General features: G+C 61.7%; 1 protein-coding gene across 3 annotated transcripts in view; it reads right to left on the reverse strand.

Moving 5' to 3' along the window:
- Positions 1-6,994: 6,994 nt before the first annotated feature.
- KIRREL3 (kirre like nephrin family adhesion molecule 3) overlaps positions 6,995-16,442 on the reverse strand; it is a 460,715-nt gene continuing 451,267 nt past the window's right edge. Inside the window, exons 12-17 of one of the 3 annotated variants that reach the window (XM_056107711.1) lie at positions 15,350-15,548; positions 14,511-14,546; positions 11,368-11,475; positions 10,262-10,371; positions 7,883-7,969; positions 6,995-7,435 (exon numbers count right to left, since the gene is read on the reverse strand). In XM_056107711.1, the coding sequence (XP_055963686.1) occupies positions 6,995-7,435; positions 7,883-7,969; positions 10,262-10,371; positions 11,368-11,475; positions 14,511-14,546; positions 15,350-15,548 (981 nt within the window). Of the gene's footprint in view, positions 7,436-7,882; positions 7,970-10,261; positions 10,372-11,292; positions 11,476-14,510; positions 14,547-15,349; positions 15,549-16,442 lie in introns of all 3 variants that reach the window. The other 2 variants (XM_056107710.1, XM_056107712.1) reach the window with 2 other exon arrangements.

The raw sequence follows: 16,442 nt of genomic DNA on the forward strand, positions 1-16,442 counted from the left end.
TCTGTCGCCTCCTTTGTGTGTTGTTTCTCTGGTGCAGTGGCTATTTGCAACATGAATCTATGTTCTGGTAATTCTTAGGCAGCAAGGCTGTGTCCCTTTAATTAATTGGGTTGGGGGGATAACAGCAGAGTGAGGAGGGTGCTTGCCCTACATGCGGCCAACCTGGGTTTGATACCCAGTTGTCCCATATGGTCGGTTCCCTGAGCACCAGTAGGAATAATTTAATTTTTAATTTTTTGGGTCATACCTGGTGGTGCTCAGGGGTTACTTCTGGCTCTACAGAAGTAGAATTGCTCCTGGCTGGAGCGATAGCATAGCGGTAGGGCGTCTGCCTTGTGCGCAGCCGGGTTGATTCCTCCGCCCCTCTCAGAGAGCCCAGCAAGCTACCGAGAGTATCTTGCCCGTACAGCAAAGCCTGGCAAGCTCCCCGTGACGTATTCAATATGCCATCACAGTAACAACAAGTCTCACAATGGAGACATTACTGGGCCCGCTCAAGCAAATCGATGAATAACAGGAGAACCGTGACCGTGACCGTGACCTGGTGGTGCTCAGGGGTTACTCCTGGCTCTACACTTAGGAATTGCTCCTGGCTGAATCGATAGCACAAAGGGTAGGGCGTCTGCTTTGCACATGCTGCCAACCCGGGTTCGATTTCTCTGCCCCTTTCGGAGAGCCTGGCAAGCTACCAAGAATATCTCGCCCGCACGGCAAAGCCTGGCAAGCTCCCCGTGACGTATTCGATATGCCAAAAACAGTAACAACAAGTCTCACAATTTGTTGTGAGATGTTACTGGTACCCGCTTGAGCAAATCAATGAACCAACGGGAGGACAGTGCTTCAGTGCTCCAGTGCTCAGGGGACCATATGGGATGCCGCGGATCAAACCCCAGTCTCCTGCGTGCCAGGCAAATGCCCTCCCGACTGTACTATCGCTCAGGACACGAGGTTTGAGAGCACAATTCTGCAAGGGATCTTGTGAGTGGTTTATGTCCCCCAAACCTTTATTGCTCGAGCGGGCCCAGTAACGTCTCCATTGGAGACTTTGTTGTTACTGTGTCTGGCATATCGAATACTCTCGGTAGCTTGCCAGGCTCTCCGAGAGGGGCGGAGGAATCGAACTCGGGTCGGCCATGTTGGCCGCTTGTAAGGCGAACGCCCTACCGCTATACTATCGCTCCAGCCTTTATTATCCAGGAATAATTTTCGAGTGCAGATCCCGGAGGAAACCCTGAAGCATCATTGCGTGTGCCCCTTGCACCCCCTGCCGAAGCCACCAAAAATTGATTTTTTAAAAAGTCTCACTTTTTTTTTTTTTGGCTTTGATTTGGGGCCACAATCCCTGGTGGTCAGGGACTACACGCGACTCAGTGATGTGCCAGTCTCTGGGGGTACCAGAGATCAGACCCCGGCTCTCCTGCATGCAAAGTGTGTGCCAGTCTAGTGAGCCATTACTCTGGTCCTCTGCCTCCGGTTTCTTGACTGAGGAGGGAAGGAAGAATCTAACTCAGTTCATCGGGACTTGACTTCGCCTAATTAGGGTGGCCCGTGGGACTCTCCATGCTCAGCTTCTCTGCCAAATGGGACCTTTTCTCTTGCATCGTAGGAGGTAACTCACTGAACCGCTTTGTGAAGCTGCTTCTCCCAGAGTAGGCCCGCACCCTGGGACGTCACCTACCTTCTCTGTGAGCATTGGTGCTTCTGACTCAGCATGAAGAAAGGAGTGATAAAGGAGTCTTGACGGAGAGGGTTGGAGGGATAGCACAGTGAATGAGGAGTTTGCCTCGCACACTGCCGACCCAGGTTCAGTCCCTGGCAAACCCCATATGGTCCCTGAGCCCACCAGGAGTGATTCTTGAGTGCAGAGCCAGGAGGAAGCCCTGAGAACCACCAGGTGTGCCCCCAGCCGCATAGAAAGGAGTATTGAATGAAAATGTCACAACTTTTCAGATTATTTCCAGATGAAGAAGGCATTGGGCTGGAGCGATAGCACAGGGCTGGAGTGATAGCACAGTGGTAGGGCGTTTGCCTTGCACGCAGCCAACATGGCCAACCCGAGTTCGATTCCTCTGCCCCTCTCGGAGAGCCCGGCAAGCTACCGAGAGTATCTCGCCCGCATGGCAGAGCCCAGCAAGCTCCTCGTGATGTATTCGATATGCCAGACACAGTAACAACAAAGTCTCCAATGGAGACGTTACTGGGCCCGCTCGAGCAAATCGATGATCAACGGGAGGGCCGCTCGAGAAGAAGGCATTGGGCCCAGGCTTGGAGGATTCCCTACCCTGTGTTTGGAGTGGGCTGGAGGGTAACTGTGCTGTCCCAGAGTGGGGCTCTGGGGCCCTGAGGACACAGAGGGGCAGACTGCAGGACATAAGGTTTGAGAGCACAATTCTGCAAGGGATCTTGTGAGTGGTTTATGTCCCCCAAATCTTTAATTTTACTCGATTCAGGGAGAAGGGGTTTTCCAAGAGGTGTTCAGCGGGTCAGTGGCTGCTGGGCCTGAAGACTCGGTGGTCAGACCCAGAGGTGCTGGCGGTGACCAGGGCCACACCTGGTGGTAGTGTGGGAATGGATCTTGGAGGTCTCCCACATGCCAGGCAAGTGTTCTGGCCCTTTGAGCTACTGCCTCAGCCCCCAAAGATCTTTAATTTTGTATTAAAAAAAATTGAATTGTTTTTGCAGTGGGCTGGAGTGATAGCACAGCGGTAGGGCGTTTGCCTTGCGCGCAGCCAGCCTGACCGAGCCAAGTTCGATTCCTCTGCCCCTCTTGGAGAGCCTGGCAAGCTACGGAGAGTATTCAATACGCCAAACACAGTAGCAAGAAGTCTCACAATGGAGATGTTACTGGGCCCGCTCGAGCAAATCGATGAACAACGGGAGGACAGTGGACAGTGTTTTTGCAGTAGGGCAGACTGAGCCTAGGGCCTCACGTGTGTGCTCCACCACTGAGCTGTTTGACCCTGACACCGTCCCCAAGTCCCCCTCCTCACGGAGATGGCTGGGGCAGGCGTCTTTGGTAATGGAAGTCTGGAGAGGAGGGGAGCTGGGTCCAGGAAGAACGGCAGGTAGAGAGGTAAAGAAAGGCAGCTCCCCTCCCCCAGAGCAAAGATGTATCTATCCAGGAAAACGTTCCTTTATCTTTCTACCTTCTGGGGGGGCTTTGAAGTGACACCAGGTCTTGTACAGGGGCTATTCCTGGCTCTGTGCTCAGCAGTGACCCCTAGTGGTGGTTGCAGAAAGGCAAGCCCTGTACCTCCTGTAACATACTTGGCAGTACTGGGGAGCTGTGCTCGGGAGTGTCCCCTAGTGGTGGCTGCATGAAACGCAAACACTCTGCCTCCTGTACCATCACACTTGGCAATACTCACAGGCTACTCCTAGCTCTGTGCTCGGGAGTGTCCCCTAGTGGTACTTGCATGAAACACAAGCCCCTTATCTTCTGTACACCTGTACACACCGCAATACTCAAGGGCGAAGTCAAGCTCTGTGCTCAGGAGTGACCCTTCGTGGTGGTGGTCAGGGCCAAACCAGGATGGACAGCACAAAAGTCTAGGACCTTCCTGTACTCTTAGGCCAGTTCTCTGTGTGTGTGTGTGTGTGCGTGTGTGTGTGTGTGCGTGTGTGTGTGTGTGCGTGTGTGTGTGTGTGTACATAGCAATACTCGGGGGCTATTCCTGGCTCTGTACTCAGGAGTGATCCGAAGGAGATGCTTAGGATTTGAACCAGGGTGGTTGGGATGCAAGGCAAGCCCTGTAACCCCTGGACTATGTCTCCGGCCCCTCCAGGCCAATTTCTTTATTAAAGGAAGTCAGAGCTAGCCTCATTTCCCCCGTGATGGTCAGGAAGACGGGAGCAGGGCGTCGTAGAAGGCGCTGGGGCCTTCCTGGAAATGAGTAGTGACCCTGAAGGGAGCGCTCTCCTCTGCACCTCCCAAAGATGGTGGCAGTGGTTAGCGCTCCTCAAACCACCAGGAAGAGGCATTGCAAAGGAGAAGTGAGAGCCAAGAGCCCATTGTGAGGTCTTGGGTTTATGTTTCTCTCTGCAGACACAGAAAAAGGCTCTATGCAAATCAAGATCATTTTTATTGAAATATTTAGGTTTTTATTTTAATAAAGTTTATTTCCAAGGGAAGCCTCCTAGAGAAGCGACTTGCAGGATGCCCCCGGGTCTTTCCATTTTTAATTTTTTTTTTCTGGTGCCAGACACAAAGCCTGGGAAAAGCTAAAGGATCCTGTGGGGAGGGGATGACCCTCTTGATGGCAGTTCCGAACCCCCAACCCCAATTCCTTAGTGCTCTGGGCTGCCCCTGTGGGATGTGAGCTTCAGAATTCTGCTGGCTCCTCTCTCCGGATCTGAGAAATCTCCCAAGGACTGTGTTTGTTTGCAGTCACACCCCTTGCCCCCCCATCTTCCACTCCGGAAGGAAGCAATTGCTCCAGGGCCCTGGGTTTCAACAGCCTGCATCGGGCAGATTGGAGGGGGCTCTCCGCGCTCCTGGGGAGCACTTCCTCTTCCGGAAAGCCAAGGGCTGGTGGAAATCACCCTGGCCTCTCCAGACCGATAGTGGGCCTGGGAAGTAGACTCCGCCGTGCGGGCGGGCTGCTCTCCTGGGCTCCCAGCCAAGGAAGGATTAGAAAACTCTCGCAACACTGGGGCCTGGCCTTGGGGTGAGGTGGGGGTGCCAGTAGGCGCCGAATTGCTTTTGTGGCCCTGGGAATTTATGGTTTTCTCAGGTCACTTCGGGACTTGGGGACGTCAAGCGGGCACTTTGGCCACCCCCCCCCCCCCACCCCGTTCCCATCACCGCCCCTGAGGAATGTGGCCTTGGGTGAGCGCTGAGGGTTGGACACATCCGATGGCAAAACCCATGGTCTCCTGTTGGCTACTTGCCAGCTCCGTGGTCCTGGGTGTGCTTGGGTGTGTCTTGGCCCCCTGACCTGTGCACGGGGATGCACACGTGATGGGGTGTTGAAATCACTGTGCAGGGACCAAATGCTCTCGTTGGCTCATTCGAAATCGCCTCCAGGGATTCAGGCTTCCCACCTTTTTTCTTCTGATTTTTATTCACTTATTTTGGTGGGTTTTGATTTGGGGAGGATGGGAGCGGGGGGTGGGGGGGTGTCACACCTGGTAGTGCTGGGGGCTAGTGTCAGCTCTATGTTCGCTCTGGTGGGTGGTGCTCTGGAGTCTCTGCAGTGCTGGGGATGGAAACCAGGGTCTCCAGCATCCAAAGCATGTGCTGAGCCCACGGAGCTGCCTGTCCAGCCCACCATCCTCCCAGCTTCCCAGGACCCCCAGTCCTTGTCCCTGGGGCCGGACACAGCTTCCTCCTGAGGTTCCAATATATCCCCCCCCGGCCCCCCTCGGCATCCTTCTCTCTCACCATGGCCTTCCCCAAGCTCTGTGCCCCCTGAGAGTGCTCCGGTGGGCACTGCATGGCCGAGGCCTCCCTGTGCAACCCCTACACCGCCGGTGTTTGTCTTGGGCAGTTCCTGGCAGGGTCAGGAGCTCCACACTCCCCCTCTCCCTCTGGGGAGGACAAGACACCCCCTGCCATCTGCAGTGTATCGTGGGGGGTGGCCAGGGGCAAGGGTGACCGGAGGGTTTCCCACCCTTTCGCCAGCGAGGCAAGACCAGGCGAGTGACTGGAGCGACCTGCTCCCTTGTATCCGGGCTGGGGGCCTTCCTGGACGGCTGCAGGCGAACATGGGAATTCAGTGGCCATCAAGATGACCCTCGGGACGGCTCCCAGGAGCAGGGATTGTGGGGTTACTGGGTGCACCTACATTTGTTTTTCTGTTTTGAGGGGCTTGGGGCCACTCCTGACGGGAGGGACCCAGGATCGAAACCAGGCGCCCTGCCTGTGCTCCAGCTCAGGGAGCCTTTTTCCAGCCCCTGCACCTACATTTCTTACCCCCGTGGACTCCCTGGGCCTGGGGGCCTGCCAAGGAGGATGGCCAGGGACCTGGGGAGTTTACAACAACAGGAAGCAGCATGAAGCAGAAAGACCCCCCCTCCCCCGGGAGTAGAAGTGGTCTGAAGGCCTTATGGAGCGTCTGTGCGTTGGGGCGGCCCAAGGAATCTGCCGGGGGAGGAGGCACAGACTCGGTGATGAAGTGCAGACACTCAGAGACGCCAGGGGAGGGCCTGAGACGCGGCTGACCTCCAGCCTGGCCCCCAGCTAGCACCTGTGGTCGCTCTGCTTGGGCATCCGGTCTGCGCCCCAGGCAGGGAGCACCCCCTCGCAGAAAGGCGCCAGGAGAAAGGCTGGAATAACCCCCAAGCCCGGGCACCCGGAGTCTTTGCAGGGGTCCTCTCCTCTTCCAGCAACCCCCTCCCAGGAGACCCGAGCCCAGCGGGCACTGAGTGAGCGCTCTCCCCATTCAAGAACCCCGGCCGGGCCAGAGAAGCGCGGACACGCCTTGTATTAACCACGATTGTGCTGTCGGGGAGCAGGACCAACAGGAGCGGGAGGGGGCCGGTGTCCAGTCACAGCCTGGCCGGAGGCTCCCCTGCTCCCCCCTCCCCCCTCCCTCCCGGGACACCCCAGCCTCAGAGTTCAGCTGCGAGTCCAGTCAGGGCACAGAAAGGGACACGAATTCACCAAACGAGATGGGGGCGGCGGCGGCGGCGGCGGGGAGCGGCGGGGCCAAGGTCAGTGGCCAGCCAAGGTCGCTGCTTCTCGGCCCTCGGAGGAAGCGCTTCAGCATCACCCCGGTCCCTCTTCCCGGGCTGATCAGGACCTCGGAGCCGGGCCAAGATCGGGGGGCCGAGCCCCGCAGAGCAGGGAGGGGGCCGGGGTGGGGGGGTGGAGGGCCAGAAGCCGCGTGTCCACGTCCCGTCCCAGCTTCTCTGACCGCTGCCCCGCGCGCGCGCGCGCGCGCGCGCAAATGCGCACACGCGCCCACCGGCTCCCCGCGGCCCCCCAGCCCTGGACCGCGATTGTGCTTGATCTGGAAGGGGGTGGGCGGCGGCGGGGCCCGGGCGGGGGGCCTCAGACGTGAGTCTGCATCCGCCGCTGCAGGGGCCGGCTGGGGTCGGAGTTCTGCGAGGACTGCGAGTGGTGCGAGGACGAGGCGGACGCCTTGCTGGCCTTGTCGAACTGCACGTAGCCGTCCTGCTTGCCGCTGCTTGAGACGCTGCTGTCGCACTGCGTGTCCAGGAAGGAGCTGCTGTCGCTCAGGGAGCCGCGCTGGAACTCCCGCTCGCACAGCTCGATGGACGAGCTGCCCATGCCCAGCACGAAGCGCTGCCCGTAGTCGTAGAGGCGGGCCTGGCCGCTCAGGGTGCTGTAGATGTTGGTGAACGACATGCCCGTGGGCACCCGCTGCTTGCCCGCTGGCCGCAGGTCCGGCTGGCAGCTGGGCAGGGAGATGGTGGGCGTCGAGTGGTGCTCCTTGAAGGTGTTCACGCTGTAGTAGCCGTTGGTGGGGTCCTGAGGGGCGGGGGGAGAGGGGGCCGCGTCACCGGGCACCTGGGGAGCCGTGGGGAGGAGGTGCGGTGTAGGCTGAGCCAGTCCTGCGCGACGCCGGGAGGGGACCCCAGGGAGGGACGGGGAGCGGGAGCCCCTGGGGACGCTGGGGAAGGGGCGGCTGGCAGTGGGGGCGTCCCCGCTGGGCTATGCCTCCGCAGATAAGCAGACGTAAGGGACGTGGAGCTCCCGACTTAGTGGGGGTCAGAGGGGCTCTCCCGCCCCCTCTCCCCTCCCTGGGGCCAGGCAAAGAGCAGGTCCTCTTGCAGGCGGATTTGGGGTGTCCCCCAGGAGTGGACACCTGTCCCCCCCTCCTGTCGCTTCCCTTTGTGCTACTCTGTCGGGATCTGCTTCCCAGGCCAGCCCCGTCACCCCCGGTCCCTGCTCCCCGTCACCCCTGGCCAGCCTTACCTTCAGGTTCTGAAACTCTTTCTCCTCCTCCTTGAGGACCTCCAGCTGCTTCAGGACCGAGTCCTGCTGGAATTCACCCCGGTCCATCTATAATCAAGGACAGAGGCTCAGTGGCGGGGACAGGTGTCGCTTCCGACCGCTTCCTGCAGCCCCCAAGAGTAAAGCCCGGGGAGGAGCGTGGGGGCGGGCAGGCAGGAAGGAACTCAGTGGTCAAGCCCAGGTCTTGCACGCAGGAGGCCCTAGTTCCGTCCGGGCACTTGTCCTCCATCACTGCCTGGTACAAGGGAGGCCGGTGGCGGCTCGGAGGTGTCCGGCACCCTGGCTGAGCACGCAGGAGGAAGGAGAGGGTGCGTGGAAACTGCCTGCTCCCTCGGGCCAGGGCGGCTGTGCCTTTCCACCTCACTCACACCAGAGCGCCAGGGAAAACTACTGGGGTCACAGGACAGCGGGGAGGGCACTTGCCTTGCAGGGACTGACCCATGTTCGATTCCCAACACCCCGAATTGTCCCTGGAGCCCACCAGGAGCGATCCCTGAGTAAGCCCTGAGCATCGCCGGGTGTGGCCCCGAACCAAACGAAAGGTTGGCAGGGAGCTGCCCCAGAGCCTGAGTCACCCCAGACCCCCGACTCTGGGCTCAGGTCGGGGTCCTGGCGGAGCAGCTCCCCAGCCGGGGCTGGGCTGAGTGGGGCCTGGACAAGGGATGGACCAGGAGGAAGAGCTCAGCCCAGCGCTCTTTCCAGGCGGAGTCTCTGGGCAGGTACCCGGTGAAGCCGTGTAGGGCCCCGTCAACCGTGGACACCGACACACAGTGAGACCATCACACGTGGGTGCTTCTGGGCTGGGTCTGTTCTCTACCGCTCTAGCATCTTTTTCCCCCTGAGGTCACCCCGAGTTGGCAAAGGAACGGACGCAGTGGCCTTCCTCCGAGGGACTGAGAACCAGGGACCCCGCGGCAGGCCCCAGGCTCCATCCGCCACTCCTGTCCCTTGCTCCCTTGGGGCCCACCTGCACCCCACTTTCATGTCTCCTTGGACCTTACACCCAACCCCCTTTGCATTTTTCTGGTGCTTCTCCCCCCTCTCTGGACCCAGATCTCCTTGCCCTGACCTCTTGCCCATCTCAGAAGGGGCCTGGGGTGGGGGGCGGGGGAGCAGGGCTTTAGCTGCAGCTCCCAGGTCTGAGTTTGGACTGGAGGGGGGTCGTGGGGACAGCCGTGTCCCCAATCTGGGGTTGCCCTGGATCCCACCAGGGATGAGGGTGGGCTGGTGTGCAGAGAAGCACCCCAGCGGCCAGCCGGCTGGGTCATGTTCTCCACGTGGGCCTCATGGGAGATGGGCAAGGGGTGTGGGGGAGGGGAAGAGACAGTGGGGGTGGACCCAGCCCCTGAGAAACTCAGGATAATGAGGGAGGGGCCCTGTAATCAGAGCTGGGGTACGGGGTGTCAGAGAGGAATTTGCCAAGGGTTTGGGGAGAGCCACCGCCATGAAGGAGGAGGGGACGGGTGAGCTGAGCCTGAGGACAGTGTGGCCGACTGACCTCGGGCCACACAATAAGGAGGGCCTGGGCAAAGTCCCGGAGGGGTGAGTGAGCCAAGGCGGGAGTCGCAGGGACTTTGGGGGTGCCGGGAGGGCTGCTGGCACTTGCAGGAAGCTGGAGAGAAGACCCTTAAATGGGACGTCAGCTCCCACTCCTCAGGCATGGACTGGGGGCCCTCGGGGACCCCACCCCAGGAGCTGGGTCTCCATGGCTTGGAGGACTCGGAGGCGCAGGGGATGCCCATCTACTGACTGATCATCCTCATCCGTGGACACTAGAGAGTTCGAGCCCCAAGGCTCGCTTCTTCTGGTGCAGCTGGTGCCTGTGGGTGCCATGGGACCAGAGCAGCTGGGGGTGGGGCGGTGGGGGTGGGGTAGGGCTCCAAAGTGAGACAGGTTTTTGTTTTGTTTTTCCTTCCAGGTTGGGGGTGCAGGGGCCGGGCCTGGGTATAACATCACAGTAGGGGCATGCGTGCATGACGTCAGATCTGACATGGACTGACCATTTAGGCCTGTCATTCCCCCCCCCTTCCCCCCCGCCACTGGACCCCAGGACCCTGGGTCTTTCTTCTCCTGGCTTTAGGTCACACCTAGCTGTGCTCAGGGCTCACTCCTGGCGGGGCCTGAGAGACCACGTGGGGTGCTGGGATTGGAACCCGGGTCACCTGCGTGCAAGACCAGATGGTCTCTCCAGCCCTATAGACCGGAAGTTTGACAGCCGGGGCTGCTTCGGGGGAACAGCAAGGACCCCGGCGAGGAGAAACCCAGGCGAGGAGGCGTCTCTGGGGTGGGGATGTCTCTCCCGGGAGTCTGCGGGGCACTGGGAGCCGAGGCCGAGCTCACCATCAGCTGCTTGATGCTGGGGTGATCTTCCGCCTCCCGCCCGGACGAGGGCTCCTTGTGCACGATCTCCACGCGGATGTCGTTCTTGGCCGACACCACCCCTTTGAGATCTGGACATGAGACAGGAAGGTGGAGAGGCGAGATTCAGTTCTCGCCCCTCCCAAGCCGCGGGGCCTGTGACTCCAGGCACCCCCCTGCCCCGCCCCCACATCCCGCTCCCTGCCCTGCCCGGCCCTGACCTCCCCAGACTCCCAGACCCCGGCCAGCGCAGCATGTGTCCGGACAGAACTGGCTGTGGTGGGCGCTGGGGGTCTCCCTGGCTGTCACGAGCTCCCACCGCGGGGATCCCAGGTTCTCCGGATGCTGAAGGGGGCCCTCGCATCTCCCCCTGGCAGTCATGTGCTCGCCCCCTCCCCTTGGACAGACCCGGATTTCCCTGCGAGTCAGGCCCTGCCTGAGACCGTGTGGACCCAGAGTCTCAGTCCTGTGACCGCCAGGGGTCCCCCCAAGTGTCCCCCCTCTCATTTCTGCAGAGTAGGTGGGGGGGACGCATGGTCCAGAGTACGGAGCTGGGGGCTGTCCTGCTCCAGGCCCCGAGTTTGGTCTCTGGTTCCAGCCCCCCGCAAACCCAGGTACTGCCGGGCAGGGTGTCCCTGGGGGTTGCTCCCCCCCCTCGGAGGCCTTGCCCTGGGTCACAGGGAGACCCGGGGGCACCAGCTGACTGTCCCCATCGACCCCCACGCCTGCATCCGTCGTGGCTGACCCTGACAGGCCTGGGGACCCTGCCCGTCTGGAAGCTCGGGTCCTGGGGACCGGCAGGGGGCCAGGGTTGACTGCCCTGGGAAGCCTGCGCCCTCCAACCCCGGGTGTCCCCTCCGCCCCCACGGGGAGGCGCCAGCAGCCGCCCCCACCCGGCCCCCGGCTGCGCCATCCGAACGTCCGTCCGGCGGCCTCCCCGGGCCTGGGCCCGGCGTGTCCAGGCGGGGCCCACCCCCAGCCCGGTAGGCCCCGCTCACTGCGCTCCTGCTTACTTGCTCTCCGGGGCAGCCTAAGCCTGGCCTTTCTCTCTGTCCCCCTCCCTGAGATCCCGGGTCTCCCTCCCGTACTTCTCTGGGACCGGGCACAGCAGAAGGCCACGATGGTCGCCATGAGGACCAGGAAGGCCACGCCGGCTCCTACGGCCACCCCAATGATGACGGCCATGGGCACGGACTCTGTGGGAGAGAAGCAGGAGAGGACAGAGGTGAGCCCGGCCCGGGGCCCAGCTCCCGGGCACAGCCCCTGCGGGCCTCACACTCCCCCTCTCTGTCCCCCAGAGACGCCTTGCGGAGGGGGTGTGGGCAGAGGCCTGCAGGAGTCAGGGAGGGCGGAGGAAGTGGGGGAGGCTGGCGGAGGGAGGAGGCGGGCGGGCAGAGGGGGAGGAACACGGGAGGTGAGGCAAGGCTGGACACAGCTGGGCCCTCCGGGGCACTGACCAGGAATGTCCTAGCAGGGGTGGCTCCTAGGTCCAGGCTGGCCTTGGAGAAAACAGTCTCTCTCTCTCTCTCTCTCTCTCTCTCTCTCTCTCTCTCTCTCTCGCTCATTCCACCCCACTCTGCACTCAGGGATCTCACTCCTGGTGGGCTCAGAGCCCATATGTGGTGCGGGGCATTGAACCCGGGTCGCTGGCATGCGCGGCAGGTGCCCTGCCTTGCTGTACTATGGCCTCAGTCGCTTCCCTTGTTGGCTCTGCCCTCCCCAGGGCACAGAGAGGGGTGAGGACACGGGCTTGGGGGCTCGACAGGCGGGAGGTTGCCCCCCTTCAGTGTTTGCTGGGGCTGTGGCAGGCCCAGGCCTCAGGGTCTGTGGGTGGGGGCTTCCTCCCCATTTCTGCTCCTGACCCGCACCCCGCCCCCCAACCCTGCTCCTCCTCCTCCTCCTCCTCGGCCAGTGCTCCGGAGAGCCCAGCGCTGCTTCCTCCCCAGACTCGTCCCCCAACGGGAAGGGCCGTGCCCCTCAAACAAGCAGAGCCCAACACCTAACTCTGCAGCTGCTCCTCAGGGCTGGCACTGGTCATGGGGAGTAAGACTCAAAGATGGGGGAGCGGGGCGCCCCGGGGTCGCTGGGCCGCTGAGTCCAGGTCTCCCGTTGGTCCTTGCAGACACAGAGTTCCAGAGACGTCCCAGCTCGATCCGCTTACCCTCCCCCATATGACCCCAGGACCCCGATCTCACGGGCTCCATCGGCCTGGACCCATCTGTGTCAGAGCCATAAGACGGGGTGACTGGGGGGCCTCCTACGGGTGGTGCTGGGGTTAGCCGGGCACCAGCCTTGCTTCAGTGCCGGCAGTTTCTACCTGGGCACTGATGCCCCTCACCATGTGGAGGAAGAGGGCAGCAGGGTGATGGCCACGTCCCCAGGGAGCCACAGGTGACCACAGTGACAGTTGGTGATGGCATGAGACTCGGGGGCAGCAGGAGGACACAAGTGAGGGAAACAGAGAAACGGCCGAGAAAGAAAAAGGGCCGGGAAGACGGGAAACACACTTCAGCGAGTGCCGCCTGCCGTGGGCTCCTTGCTGTGAGCTCTGGGCTGGGTTAGCATCCCCTGGCCCTGTCCACACCCACCCGCCACGCCCAGCTCTCTCGTGGGGGCTGTGAACCACAGCTCTCTTGCACATGGCTGACCCCCGGCCCACTGTGGTCCCCTGAGCAGTGTCAAGTGTGGCTCAATATCCCGCCCCTGTCCCCCCCACGGCTCCACGCGCGCGCACACACACACACACACACACACACACACACACGTGCACACACACACCCCAAAAATCAAGTGAAAGAAAGAAAAGTTCTACTCTGCAAGCCTGGCCGGGCTGGGACGAGACCCGTAGAAGGAAGTTTCTCTCTCACAGGTGAGGCCCTGGGGTCCGACCCGGGACACGGTAAATCCAGAGATGAAGACGCTGGCCCCGACCTCCAGCTGCCAGGCCCTGGAGGGCTGCTAGGAAGAAGGGTCCCCACATGTCCCCATGGAGCACTGTGTCCCTGCGGTACTGTGTCCCTCGTGAAATCCCACGTCCTTGTGGAACCCTATGCCCCTGTGTCCCCATGGAACCTTTTGTCCCATAGAACCCCGTGTCCCCACATCTCTGTAGAGCCCCGTGTCCCCATGGAGCGAGCACTGTGGGTGGTGTGTGGTGGCAGCACCTGCTCCTGAGGGGTGCACCCTGCAGGGGTGGGGTGGGGTGGGGAGCGGGAGGAGGGAGCATGGCGCCCCCTGTGGGACTCGCTCAGAGTAGCAGAAGTTTCGTCTCCAGGTCTGCACCCCCCAAAGGAAACACTGCTTCTTGGGAAGCTATTTGGGGGAAGTTTCCTGGGGCCACAGAGGGCCGGAGTCTGGGGTCCCCTCTGAGCAGTGCTCCTGGCCCCTGTGCTGGTTTCAACGCCACCTTCCCGCAGATTGGTCGTGCGTTTCCTTGGCGGACTCAGGCCTGGTGTGGCCGAGCCCAGAGCTGGAGGGTGGCCCCAGGGTCCCTGGTCTAACTGAAGGGTCAGGGCCTCTGCTCTGGGGACACCTTTGGGCCCAGGGAGCCCAGAGGCCTTCTCCTTGCTGGTCCCCAGCTGGACTGGAGAATGGAGCAGAAGGTCCCATGTGTGTGTGTGTGTGGGGGGGGGCGGAGACAGCCTACGCCAGACAGAGCACCCCTGGATTACTCCCCAGAGAGGAGCCCCAGTAGGACGCTAGAGGAAGGAGCGGTGAGGTCCCCGTGGGCAGCATGGCCTGAGAACAGGCGCGCACCCCCGCACCGGGCACAGCCTGGAATGTGATGGACAGTGACCCCACTGTTCTCCACTGGGTTCAGGGGAGTGCCGGCCTCATGTGGGCCCTATCCCGGAGCTGCTTGGGGTGGGCAGTGCGGGGGGGTGCACTGGGTCCGTGGGGGGCAGGCCTGGCGGCCTCTGCCAGGCAGTGCCAGGCAAGGGGTGCTGGCTGCAGCAGGGGAAGTTGGGGTAGCCTGGCCAGAGTCGGGGAGCAGGGCTGGCCACTGGCACCACCGTCGGGGCTCCTGAGACAGGCGTCTAAGGGCCGCGGTGTATGTGTGGGGGGCCTGGGAGCCTGGGCGCTCGGCGGCAGCCGGCAGCGACCAGACAGGACGTGGGGTCCCCCCTCCCGCTGCTCTGACCTCTCTGACCCTCCCGAGGGGGGAGGGCGGAGGAGTTAGAGGCCCGAGTCCTCCCGCCGCCCCCAGACGGCCTCACGTCCTCCTTCCTACCTGCTTCCAGCCCGGCTCCCGACTTCATTTCCGAACCTGTTTGGAAATAAGGCAAGCGTCCAGGCCACGCCGGGCTGCTGGGCTGGGACTGGGTCGGCCTCCGGGGGGCCGCGGCTCCCTTCCCCAGCCTGTCTCCAGGCTGTACTTGGGGACCCAAGCTGGCACTTAGCCACGCCAAGTGGGGGGAGGGGGGACCAGAGAAAGAAGAGTCCAGTCTGGGCGCGGGGAGGGGGACAGGGCAGGGGGCAGGGCACGGGGTAGGGGGAAGACAGGGAGGGGAAGAATGGGGCAGGGAGGGTCTGGGATGAGGCGAGGAGGCGATTATGCAAATCATATGCAAAGTGTTATGCAAAGCAGCTCCAGTCAGGAATTCAGGTGGGAGGCCCGGAGATTCTCGGGGTACACTGAGGCCGGGGGTGGTCCATGGGCTCAGGGTCTCTCGCCAGGGCTTGGGGCTTCTCCAGAACCCCTCAAGCCCCTCCCAGGCTGTCTGCATCTGCATCTGGCTTTTGGTGAGGTGACCCCCTGCCCCTGGCCTCCCCCGACCCCCCGCTGTTCTGAGCCTTGCTGCAGCACCTCCTGGGCGTCTCGCAGCTGAGCGGGGGACTGGCTGGTCTCCCTGTGTGTGCACCCACTGGCACCCACTCGGCCCCAAAGCCGCAGCCAGAGAGGAAATGCACAATGTGGAAGCTGCCTTAAATCAGGTGACAGCTCGGCTCGGCTCCGGGTCACTTGGGGTCACTGTCTCTGCCATGTGGGTCTGCGGGCTCCCTCCAGCAGCTTCTGTGGCGGTCTGTCCACGGCTCTGCCGCCCCCCAGCCCCCCGGGGGGGGGCCCACCTTGCTCCTTGAGCCGGATGATCTCCGTGTCGGAGCCGAAGCTGTTCCAGGCGGTGCAGTTGTAGATGGTCTGGAAGTCGGCGCGCACGATGTTGCTGATGGTCAGCGTGGACATGACGCCCTCCTCCGTGCCCACCGTCTCCACCGTGTAGCGCCCCGAGGTCCCCGACTCCAGCACATTCTCCTTCCAGGACCAGGCCTGCGGGGGGGCACGGAGTCAGGGCGTACACGGAGTCAGGTGGGGGGGTCTGTCCCTGGTTGGTGCCGGGACTTACAGTCATGTTCATGACCGCCTGGCACCAGGACTTGTACAGCATACGTGCCCACAGCGTGTACAGACACCTCCAGCACTTACACACACACACACACACACACACACACACACAAACACACGCCTCACTAGACCGGGTGTGAACACAGGTCTATGCCCACACATGGGCACACGAAACACACAACACAAACACACCACACTTAATAGATGCAGGGACACATACAGCCACGTGTGTCTAACACACACAGAGCGAACACAGGTTCACTCACAACCACACGTCTCCAGGTCTCTACAACTTCATCACACACTCCCCAAACGGGAGCCAGCACCCAGCACAGACAGGTGGATGCACACACCTGTACACATGGGAACACGTGCTCAGCCCAGCACACCCCACGGGCGTGTACACAGGCTCCAGCCCACACAGCATACGCAAGGTGCAGGCTCACATGACAAATCCAAGCATGTACACGGGAACACGTCACAACATACACCCCACGGTGTACACACTTACACACAGTCATCCCCAAACCCCCATGCTCCATGGATACTTCGGAACCCCCCCCACTCTCACACATGCCTGGGGGGTGGTCCTCGTGGGGGCTTCCTGGACAAGATCTGCAGGATGTGGGACCTGGGCTGCCCCTGATCTCCTCGTGGGCAGAGGGTGAGTGGCTGGTGGAGCAAGGCCAGCCCTGGCCAGCACAGTCCTGTTACTTTGTCATTTGTACGAAAGCACGTTCTGAGAGTTGGATCCTAGTCAGTAAATACTAACAGTTTGACATGCTTTCAATGTTGTAAAGTTTCCAAGGCACAGGTATC

Source organism: Sorex fumeus, unplaced genomic scaffold (genome assembly GCF_029834395.1).
Source record: "Sorex fumeus unplaced genomic scaffold, SorFum_2.1 ptg000169l, whole genome shotgun sequence".
In the NCBI taxonomy this organism is placed as follows: Eukaryota; Metazoa; Chordata; class Mammalia; order Eulipotyphla; family Soricidae; genus Sorex; species Sorex fumeus.